At 46.0% G+C, this 12,094-nt stretch overlaps 1 protein-coding gene across 1 annotated transcript in view; it reads right to left on the bottom strand.

Annotated features, from left to right (window-relative positions):
• Positions 1–237: 237 nt before the first annotated feature.
• Positions 238–12,094, bottom strand: part of tgfbr1b (transforming growth factor, beta receptor 1 b) — a 40,996-nt gene continuing 29,139 nt past the window's right edge. Inside the window, exons 6-9 of the mRNA XM_082545795.1 lie at positions 10,887–11,043; positions 10,445–10,569; positions 10,227–10,357; positions 238–8,585 (exon numbers count right to left, since the gene is read on the bottom strand). Coding sequence (XP_082401921.1) covers positions 8,460–8,585; positions 10,227–10,357; positions 10,445–10,569; positions 10,887–11,043 — 539 coding nt within the window. The 3' untranslated portion in view covers positions 238–8,459. The remainder of the gene's footprint in view (positions 8,586–10,226; positions 10,358–10,444; positions 10,570–10,886; positions 11,044–12,094) is intronic.

Below are 12,094 nucleotides of genomic sequence, written 5' to 3' on the forward strand. Positions count from 1 at the left end.
GCTGCTGGTTGCAGTCATTGTGCAGAGGTGCTGTTTATATGGTTGGGGAAACCTGCAGTCAGCTGAGACTGAAGAAGTCACGCTATGTCCACATGAACAGGATCAACCTTTGGGGATGTCCTCGCCTGGATGGTCGAGCATGCATTTAGACATAATCATGATCGCGCTCTTTAAACGATGTGTTCCACGTGCTGTTAGAGCGCCGAGTGTGCAGCATTCAAATAAAGCTGACAAACGTGAGAGTGAAACAGGGTTCCTTTATTCACACCACTTTCTACTCCAGCTACGTTAGAAGTTAACATGTGTCTATCCTCTAGCTCTATGCTGACCTCTCATTCATCTCTCCACACTATATAAACATTTCAAGATTATAACATACGTCTAGAAATCCAGAGTTTTGAGGTGACCTCCACAGTTCAGGGGTTTCTGCTCAACAGTCTCACCCCACTCTTCCAGCGTCCCACTTCCACTTTTTTTCCCCTCCTTTGTTCAACAAAAAAACAAAACCATACTGAACAAGGCATTTGTAACCAGAGAAGAGGGCGTGGACATTTGTAAAGCGCATCGACTATACAGTTCACGCAGAACACAAGCGACAGGTCACACACAGAGCACGGTAACAGAGGAAGGAGAGTATACTGCTCGCTCACAACACTAACACATTACAGCGCCATGTGACAGAAAAGTACCATGAAAAAGAAGAAACCAATCTTTAAGCATTTCATAGAAACAAAAACAGATCAATTGCAAAGTCGGAGTAAACAAATCAGGAATATATACAGTGAGGTAAAAATACATTGGTCTTTCAAAGAGGTATTTTCTTTTTGATTAAGTGTCCTTTTGAACACTTTAATTACTGGATGCTTTTTACAGATCACGTTCAGCTTTTGGATGACATCTATGAAGCGGGTTATGCAGACACATGCAGTCTCGTCGTTGCAGGTCAAAAGCAAAAGTCAAACTTAGGCACCAAATAAAACATGTTAAAGCTTTCTACTACCTTTGCTGCCAAAGAGGCCACGCTGCAGTATTAAACCAGGTTGGAAAAGGTTTGTTCCAAGCAGAGGCAGAGCCCTTTAGTGACCCACACCGCCTTCCTCTGGTCTGTGAGATGATGGAGGGCACTCAGGAGAGGAGCACGTCACCCTAATGCGGTCACAGTGTATAGATGCTGCTAGCATAGGTAGGTCTCTGAACATGTGTGATCCAACGGGACTCTGTGGGCAGACGCCACCGAGCCCGGCTTTGCATATTGAGAGAAGGAGACGGGCGATATCTGCACGATTGCAGACACAAGTTTGGGCTGAGATATGCAGGTTGTGCTCGGGTTGGGATGTTGACTCTGAGATGACTGATACATTCGCAGCTGTAGCTGTCAGTGCATGGTTTGAAGCTGCTGGCATAGTTCACGACACCTCCCTGTTGTGGCCATCCATCAATCCGCACAAAGCAGGAAAACAGGCCTGACGTGTACACGAAGTAAAACGTGGAAAGGCTGCATATTCTACGGTGCTGCTTTAATGGGTCTGAGTCACCAAACAGCTGAGCCATGCTGCTACTGACCGGTGGAGTGAGGTTTGAGATTGCATGGCTATACGTCACAGCGCACCTCTCCCCATTTAACTGAGAGCTACAAAGAGAGAAAGCAGAACGCGAGTCTCCAAAATGAGGTACAGGTTTTCTTGCTAACAGTTTGAAACATGGTTGATGATCCAAATAACTAAACAAACACTTCTTACTTAAAAGTATGAAGGAAACAACACAGTCTCATAGCAATGTGAGTTTTAGTTTTGTCCTTTCGTATCGGCTCGTGTTAAAGTCAAGTGCCCGTTTAGACAAAGAGCTACAAAGTCTGAAGGCTGGAGGTGTGGTGGCCCGGACTTTAACACTGGGCATCCAACATCGATTCAGACTTTTTATTCCGGTTATTTTGGGGCTTTTTAACTAAACATATACTTTTGGTTGGATTTAGCCAGATTGCAGGGCAGCAGTGTAAGATGGGACATGGTCCACGGTCACCTCCTCCAGCTCTTTGGTTAGTTTTAGGCAACAAACAGTTCAATAATGTTGATGAAAGACCATGGACTGGGTTAGAACAGACACTTCTGCAAAGTTAATCACACTTTACAAAGCTCCATATTTAGCTAGGCTGCAATGGTGATGAGGACCAAAGCAGCGATGACCCATTTTGCTGTCAGACTGTGTTAAAGGGAAAGGACTTGTTTACTCCCATTGCTTTCCAGAAAACATCACCGTGATGAAGGCCACGGTCCAAAAAGCATCGATCACGTAACACAGCTGTAGTGCTGATGGAGCTTTGACCGACAGTACGCCATCTTTTCACGGTCAGCCAACCACAAGGACGCTTTGATGATTCGGGTATTATACAGCTAATATATATATTGTTTAGTATTAAGCTTTGCTTGTTCCATATTCAGTTTTTCAGCAAAACTTGTTTGAGTCTATAAGAAGAGATTCATTCTTATATCTGAGAATCTGAAGATTTTTTTTTTTTTTTCAATAAACGTTAGCCCGCGACTTTGTTCCAGTTTTGAATTTTGGCCCACTGTGTATTTGAGTTTGACACCCCTGCTCTACATGGTTGCACAACTGTAAGAACAATGACCGACCAAGAGCACCTTCAATTTCAGAATGGTCACGGAGGTTTCATAAGTAATATGGTCACCTAAAATCAACTGGGAGATCTCCTGAATTTTGTGACTGGTGTTAGGGAACAAAAAAGCCCTTTTTAGTCTCCAGAAGGAGCTGCTTATGTCTAAGAACCCTCAGACGCTAGCACCGAGGACAAAATGAATTGTATTAAACTCTCTTGGTGCAGAATTGTGTTCGTCATTAAGCAAGCCTCTGCAAACTAAATGGGTTCTGCACACCATTCAAAGTGTTCCTATAAGGAGAATACTGAAGAGCATTTGACTGTACCTGTGGTTGTTTCCAAATTCTACTGTTTTAAACTCATTCTTCTTCAAGCAAGCACGTACAAAACTAAAAACGAATGAAGTTTACATCCTTTCTCCGGCTTCTTCCCACTGTCCAGTGTCATGTATTTAATGGGTTCATTGGTGAATCTAAATTGCCCACAGGTGTGTTAGCTATCTCTCCCTGTGACCTGCACCTCGACTCTCGCCCTATGGTAGCTGGGATACGTTCCAGCACCCCTGCAACCCTGCTAAGGTTAGTAAAAGGGAACAGATGGATGAATGAAAAGAAATTACAAATATTTAAAAATCCAAGTTTCATGACCAAACACCAGGACAGCTTATGGGCCTAGTGTGATCATCACAGCAGTAAGATGATCCTCCAGGTCAAGCCTAGAAATGTTATAAGGAGAAACCCAACAGCTTCCCAAAAGGTAGCCACTGGACATCAGAGTTAAACCATGCATTAAAATGTCCACCGTGAAAATCAAATATACTTGTACATTAAGAAAAGTTGTGTATTTGAAATGAAGTGTCTGATGGAACGTGTCTGGTCCAATCAACACAATCTGATAAACATGCCCACTTTAGTATTGATGAAAGAATTTAGTGCCTAGATTTTCACCTTCACTGAGATCATCTTCTGCACTGCCTTAAGAGACCAGAGGAGGCACTGTCATCAAGTGCGAGCTCTTTTCCCCAATCACTGCGTCAAGCCGAATGCTTTATTTGACTCCTACTCCAGCCTTAACGTGTTAGTTCACAAAGAAATAAACTGAAAAACAAGCAGGGGTGAGTGTGAGTTGCTCTACTCGGTACAGAGCTGTTAAGCCACTGAAACCGCTGCAGTGAAGCGTGGCCGTTGTAGCTGTTGGATCAGTTCGAGAACGTGGAACAAGAAAAGCCAAGACAGACTCAACAGACCGAAGTGGTTCTGTTCAAGAGAGAAAAATGCTGGGTAAACATCTTTATACACTTATGTTGGGATTGGAAAAGAGAAGGTACAAGGCTGCTGGTGACTTTAAGACAAAATGAAGATTGACCTATTAAAGGCATATAAGGAGAGCTGTTCACTGAGCTTTTGTTGTGGATGGCACACATTCCCAGTCCAACCTAAAGGCCCACCTGTGCAGAGCTTAAAGGGATGTAATCTCTTTCCCAGACCTCTACCAGCAAACCTCCAACCTACACCGTGGAGCGTAAACAGCTTGGACACGTGACGCCCTAACCTCCTCGACAAGCCTGCTAGTTCAACAACTTTTGCAGACATGCAACATTTAACCAGCCTGTCCCCTTGTTTTGTTTTCCTCCAGCAGATAGTTAGAGGCTATGGCAGGGGCCAATCTTTCTTTTGTCTTATGTTTCTATGATGACAGAGGCAGAACTGTAAGAAGCCAGCAGCAGGTTGTGAGAATGTTGTGTAGGCTTCAGAAGCTGGTGAAATGATATTTAGCTTCAGCCAACTGGAGCTTTTTGTCTTGATTTTACCTGAAAATGTTGTGTACACTGAGGATTTCAGAGCCAACTGAAAGGTCCCATAATGACGGCTTTTCAGTGATGCAGTTTTTACGCTTTGACAACAAAGAACAAGTCCCAACCTCAGCTGCCCCTTCCTTAAAATAATAAACGGACCTCCGTGTTAACCGATCAGCACAGAGAAGCAGAGGACTCGCTCGGAGCGAGTTTGCGTTAGAGCAACATAGCACACAATGATTCAGGCAACAGATGGATATTCACATCCAACGGCAGCTCTCGCCTCGACCTGGAAAGCGAGCTGGCCAATTAAGCAGCAGCACAACGATACATTATAAATGGATAAAAGGAGAAGAAACCACGAAGACAGACTGATTCGCTGACAGCCGACTTACAGATAAACACCACAGCAGTACAGAAGTGCACTTATTGCTGAACAACAAACAGACTCTGTGGTGTCTTTGTGCAAATCACGGTGTGGCAGACGTCCCAGTCAAAGTACCCAGATCTGGACCTGTGTGTTTGATGTCATGGCAATTTGGCAACAGGACAAACACACCTGGAACGTCAGGTGCGATATATACATCTATATATCCTTTACATAGAATAATGACACTTACTCCATCAAAGCATTCATTATATATGTGTATAATAGATTTATCGATTTTTAAAAAACGACACACAGAATGAAGAGCATATCCTGACTCTTACGTGTTGGTCCCTTAAGGCTTGCTAAGCTGAAATGACAAAATTGTCGGTTTGAGTTTGATCATCTCATGTTTTTGTAAATGTACATTCTAGTAGAAAAGACAAAAAAGAAAATCATAATAATAATATGCAACCTGAAAAACCTATGGCTTAGTAAATATGCATTTGCTATATTTAAATGAATGCACCTCACTGCTTTTTTGTTAAATATCCTACAGAGAAAGAATGTTCATCGTTTGATTCATGCTGTCGTCGTCAACACAGAAACAGAACATCGGAGAGTCCGAGTTTACACTTAGAGAGCGACATCGTTAATGCTTACGAGTCTTTATGGTTCTTTTCGAGAGAGCTCTGTCTGCAAACAGTCTACGGTGCTGGAGCTCCAGAGGATGAGCTGTATGAGAAGTTCTCGTTGAGGTGGCGAGGTGTTCCAGGGGAGGTCTGATGGTATGGCACCAGTGTGTCGGTTGGGCCGTGGGCGCAGCGGCGTCCGGTGTGCGTCTCCTCTTCCTATCCTCACTGTATCGCGGGTATGCATAGGATGAGCTTGCTGCTCAGTGGGGTCTCTGCCAAGCCTCCTCTGATGCACAACACACAAAGCTGCATCCGCAAAAACCCACGACAGCCAACACAGGACACGGTGGCTTTGAAGCACGGCACTTTCCAGTAACGACTGGCTTGGAAGGCATGGTGGCAGCTGTTGGTTGTTGTTCTTGCCGTTTGTGGTTTAGCAGAGCACAGTATAGAAAATAGACACATTTATCTACTGTATATTGCATATGTTGCAGCATGTTTGCCAGAAATGAATGACTTCGCCACGTCCGCTTTGCTTTTTGAAAACCACACTGAATGAGCGGAGCAGCTCGAACAGCAGAAAGTATAAAGGTGATGCATAAATCAGAGAGCGGGTCGGCGAGCCGGTTCAGTCCCCAGAGCTACTGTAACACAAGAGGAGCGAGGAAAACGGGAATGCTCACGGCAGACGCTGGTCCTGCTTCTGGTGGCAGCACCCACTCAGCTCCACAGAGCTGCCCACAGCAGCCATGCGTCATTACAGCTGCCGTGTTGTTCAGAAAGCCACAGCTTGTCTTTGAACTGTACTCAGGGCACTCGCTGCGAAAATACTCACATTATTCATAGTAACAAAGATACTCCTGTTATTGAAGTAAACATTACAGTTGTGCACATGCTTTGTGCAGTTCTCTGCTGACAAATATCCACATCGTTCTGATATTTTACATTAATTAAAATGTGAATTGTGACATCCTGCTAATAGCAGTAAAGTATTCCCTGGTGGAGCCTTGTTCTGTGGTTCTCACTTGTTTTTCTTTTTAAATGAGAGCCAGCAGTCTGACCTGCTGAGCAACATGGCGGCTGGATATGACGCATGGCGCCAGCTCCAATGCAGCGTCTACATAGAGAAATCTGTACAAGCTACAAATGAGAGTGTTCCTATCAATGCTGTCCTCACTGTGATCCCAAACCTGCTGCAAACCAAACGCACGTGGCCCGTGTTCAAAGGTACATTCAAATATACATTCAAAATGTACAGTGCTGTGCAAAAGTCTCCACTACACTGTTTAGGTTTGACTTTTAAAGTGTAGCAGCTCTCTGAAGGTCAATTGGGCTTTTCTATCCACTGTGACCATTTTCAAAGGAATCTGTTTGTTTGTTGGGCCACTAAACACCGACGTGAATCCTTCATGCATTAAAACCTAACTCAAAGGATGAACCGGCGCTGTCTCTGTGCACAACAGGCACCTTAACAACGATCCTTTAAACTAAGGTTACGTCATTTCTTTAGGCACTTGGTTTTTATAAAACACTCTGGTGTGTTCAATAGAGTCTAGGAACAAATTCAAAGAGGCATGAAAGTGTATTTCTGCACTATGAAGGTGATTAGTGTGTGGTGTCCTTAACAATGTGAGGAAATCAGGACAAAGCACACACTGGCAGGGTTACAATCTACAGCAGACGATAATTATTGGAGCAAAGACCTGACGAGATCCTTCTGGCTCTCCCGCTGCTACATCTATGGTTGGCCAGTGGTCAGAAATGGTGTCAGTGGATGGGCGGAGTCAAAGAGCCATTCTTACATAAACCGAGAGACAAAGCTGAGGGATGCCAAACTACACAAGGAGGGAGCTGAAGAATCAGCAGCAGCAGGTCTGATGAAAACGTGAAGGTTTTGGTTCAAAATGTCATCGCTGTGTAGGGAAAGAGCACAACACTGACCGTCCATCTGTTTGGGCCTCAGCCACAGCTGTTAGTCTTCATTCTGATTGGCCAAATATCAACCTCCTGCCTTTAAGCCTATTAGAATTAGAACGTCAGTGTCTGCACACGTTTCTCATGTTCTAAGGGAAACAGAGAGGAATGGGCTTGGCTCAAAACTTTTGCACAGCACTGTAGGCTGGGTGTGTGAGCGAACATGTTAACAGAACAAGATGTTCCACAGAAAAGTCTTATTTTTAAATGGATTCTTGAACTGAAGCGTCAGAGCACAATGTTGATGTACAGATGTGGGGCTGTGACTCAGAGGCGTCCGGGTCACTTCCAGCTGTCGCTCTGCTTTCACAGACCCTGACCAGCTCGGGACTGTGTGTGTCTGTTTGTGGAGGAGATGCGCGATGGAGGCACGGATACACTTCATACGATGAAAGAAAAAAGGAACAATGAGTGAAGGCTTCTTCCTTCCAGCCATCCTTCATCTGATCCATCCAATCAGCCGTTCATGTGTGTGTGTGTTAGCCCACACACACATTCTCAGTTTAAGTCCTGATTAGTCAGTCCATGAACGAAATGAGGTGACAGAGGAAACGTATCACTTCCCTTCAGAACAAGCAGGAGGGGCAATCAGTGAATCATAAAGATAATAATGCTATGGATGAAAGTCATAGTGTGTGTGTGTGTGTGTGTGTGTGTGTGTGTGGGGGCGTGTGTGTGTGCGTGTGGGCGTGTGTGTGTGTGGGCGTGTGTGGGCGTGTGTGGGCGTGTGTGTGTGTGTGTGTGTGCGGGCGTGTGTGGGCGTGTGTGTGTGTGTGTGTGTGTGTGTATGTGTGGGCGTGTGCGTGTGTGTGTGTGTGTGTGCGGGCGTGTGTGGGCGTGTGTGTGTGTGTGTATGTGTGGGCGTGTGCGTGTGTGTGTATGTGTGGGCGTGTATGTGTGGGCGTGTATGTGTGGGCGTGTGTGCGTGTGTGGGCGTGGGCGTGTGCGTGTGTGGGCGTGTGCGTGTGTGGGCGTGTGTGTGGGCGTGTGTGTGGGCGTGTGCGTGTGTGTGTGTGGGCGTGTGTGGGCGTGTGTGTGGGCGTGTGTGTGTGTGTGTGGGCGTGGTAGTTGTTTCTACATCTTGATCCCCTCCTGTTGGCTGAGCTGAGACAGCGTTTTCTTGATTCGCAGAGCAGTGAGTCGTGCAGCTCCGTTGGCGTACCAGCACTCCCTCATGATCTTTGCCATCACCCGTAAGGCCTGCAGGAGGAAGAGCACACAATCAGCCTCATCAACTCAACGCACACATAAGTGTGCAGTCTGCATACTTGCTGCAGGGCGCCATGTTCAAACCAATGATGCTTTTTGTTCTTCTATAGAGGTTGCACTTCACTGTCACCTTCATGTCCCAAAGGTATTCGTTCAAATCCGGCCTCCAAACACATGGAGCTGGCGGGGTTAGGTTACCCCAGCTTCCCTCTGGGATTAATAAAGTTCCCCTGACTCTGACACTGGTCGCCCACAGGTGTGAATAGCTGTGTCAGTGTTAGCCATGGCGACGTGTCGTACACAGCTGAAACTACTCTTCGTTTGCTCAACGCTACAGCTTTCTATGGCTGTCTGAGCCAGTCTCGCTCTGAAATGTCTTTTTCTTCCCTCAGTAAATCAGAAACTTCCCAGCAGACTCTTCTAATCTGTACGGCTTGCCTTTGCATGTACTCTGCTGGAAACACCACCTGATATGTTCACCTCGACACACACAGTCCCTCACCCATCCCACTCATCGGATTCAGCTGTTCCCAAGCTCAGGTACAGGAGAACAGAGCTGATATACAGATCAGTCCAGAACAATAAGAAGGAGAAAACATGGCAGAGCTCTAAGGTCAAAAGCACTGACGACCAAAAAGAACACAAAAGCCTGCGTGAAGGTTGTCAGTCATCCAGCTCGTCGTAGTCGAGCTCGGAAAGAAAAGCATCTGGACTCGTTTCCTCGAAGACGTTTCATCCGAGAAGCTTCTTCAGTTCTAAGAGGAACTGGTTTAAAAGACGAGTGAAAGAAGCACTGTGAGCGACCATCTTTGAACAGAGGCGGGGCTTACCACACCAACTGTCTGCCATCTATAATCCAGTTTTGAGATCCTTAACACCCACTCACATCCTGGGCCATCTGACCTCAGGAAATCACATGATAGGGTGGGGCCAGGTCTCACAGCTGATTGTGACCCACACCTGTTTTCACACCTTGTCTCATGTGATTAGGTAGAGGATCAATAGGGGGCCCACGGACCTCTTGGGGGGACACTCCCACAGGGCTTAAATCTGGGAACTGAAGAAGCTTAAAGAAGTCCAGACGAGCTCCTTAGACAACACCAAGGCTGGTCTCACGTTTGCCAAAAACAACCGGATGATCCCTCAGTATTTGGGAACATATTCTACCAAGATCTGAGAGGAAGTTGAACTCGTTGGAAGCTTTGCACACTATTACATGTTCAACAGCATTTCATAAAAAGATCATCATAGCAACCGTCAAACATGTGATGGTCAAGGCAGAGTCAATGATTCACAGCCTGGTTTCTGCACCTGACAGAGCCGTGAACCTTCTGTTGCAGGGCCAGGTAGCATAGCTTTGTTCTCTTATCAGTTCAAAACTGCTCTCACGTTACTTTAATTATCTTTGTGTTGAAATATTAAACATGTATCTTTGACAAACAAGCGAAACACAAGAACACTTTTTGACAGTACTGTAGTTGCATGAAGGTACTCTTGGTAACGTCATCGTCGTACTGGATGATGACAACATTCGCATCTATGTGGATGGTAACACTGGATGAACTGGGCCCACTGGTCTTGGTGTGGATAAGTGAGTGGGTGATAACTATCAGTGAGTGAGACTCGTCCTACCTCACAGCTCTGCCAGCGGTTGGGGATGTTGGGCCGAAGCTTCTGCTCACAAACCACCCTTCTCATCTCCTCCACTGATGGATCTGACTGGACCAGGTCGTAGTAGGGCAGCTGGTAGTCCTCGTGAATGCCTGACAGAAAAACAGCTTGTAAATACTGCAAAAACTAGCTCTAGTCAGTTCATTGCTGCCACCTAATGAACTTTATTTGACCCTCACCTCCCATGGAGCAGCGACTGGCAATCTCCCAGAAGACGAGGCCCATGGCGTAGATGTCAGCTCGTTTGAAAGACTCAAAATGCTTCATGTTTATGGAGTCGTCCAGAACCTCTGGAGCCATATACCTGAGGACGGATACGACGGGCTGGTGAGCAACGCTTGGTCCAAAAACACAACCAAATACAGTCCCCACTGAGACTGTGCACTGTTACCCACAGTGACTACCCACAGTGTTTACCCACAGTGCTTTGAGATGGCAGTAATGTACTAGAATGACACAAACAGCAGCTTCATGACACCAGTGCTGGAGATCAAGAAGAGATACTGGTTTTATAAAAACACACACGAATAGAAAAACTGAAAGGACTACCACTACTTTGCAACCATCATCTTCTTGCATTACTAACGTTTTACAGGTGTAGAGTGAAAGGTCAAAGGTTACCTTTTGGTCCCGACTCTGTGGTTCGGAGCGATGTCGATGGTGTCGGTGGCGGAGTCGTGCCGCACAGCCAGACCCAGGTCAGCGATGCAGCATGTCCCGTTCTTCTTCACCAGGATGTTCTTGGACTTCAGGTCTCTGTGGGCAATAGCTGGCTTCCCTGCACACCCAGAGCTACAATCAGCACACGCCCACAGCTAACCAAGACATACACCCACGCTTACATGAACTTACAATAAATACTCGTTCCATCGTTTCCTCCCTAACTTGATAATATTTTAGTGCATGTATTATATTTTGTGAAGCACATGTAACGCAGCTTCTGACAAATGTGAGTACTGGGCCTTTTATGAATATGCTATGAAGTGCTTTCAGTTCAAACCTATTGTTCTGCTGCAGCCAATCACATTTCAGCTTGTCCTCATGTGACTGGTATCAAACGTGGGCTATAATTAAAATCCCTTTAGGCTCCTTACTCAGAGGCCTGCCCACAGTGGGCATCACTGCATATCCGATGCAGAATGCCGTCCTCTCAGTATCGCCCTGTTCCATAATTACAAAAACACAAACAACACTGAGATATGTTTAGTTACCCGGCCTGGGACCTGTAAGGACAGAGCTGCCCCCACTGTGCTCTGCAGAACTGTCTTGATATACTTCAGGGGACATGAGAGGAACAGAAACTTCCAATAGGACAGTGACCCAGTTTTCATTACACACAGCAGTGTACTACAGCAGCGAGCTGCGTCACATACACGTCTGTCGGGACAGTATTGGACAACAAAGGGACAGTGGCGCGGCTGCCCCTCTGTGGGTCTTCCTTGGTCTCTTGTGTTCTGGGGGCCTCTGGATGTCTGGAGTCTTGATCTCCTCCATACCTGCTTCATACCCTGGAGGACGGGGCTGTGCCTTTAGACAATAATTCTGATGCAAAAGAGCCAAACGGGACAGGCAAAAAAACAAAAACAAAGGGTGATTTCTGACCAATAAGCACTGGCTTTGTGTGCGACGGCTCAGACTGATGTCTATACTCCAGCATGCCTGCCTCTATCTGACAGACTCCATGTTTCCTCAGGCTGATTTAAACATGCCTCAGTCGCCTCATGTGAGCTACTGAACGAGGTTTTTGTCACGCCTCCTCTGAGCATGTCTCCAGGCTGCTGAGCAGCACAGCTGGCACACTCGCTCGTTTGTGTTTACTATTCAAACAT

The sequence above is a fragment of the Aulonocara stuartgranti genome, assembly GCF_965226115.1.
Source record: "Aulonocara stuartgranti genome assembly, chromosome: 9".
In the NCBI taxonomy this organism is placed as follows: Eukaryota; Metazoa; Chordata; class Actinopteri; order Cichliformes; family Cichlidae; genus Aulonocara; species Aulonocara stuartgranti.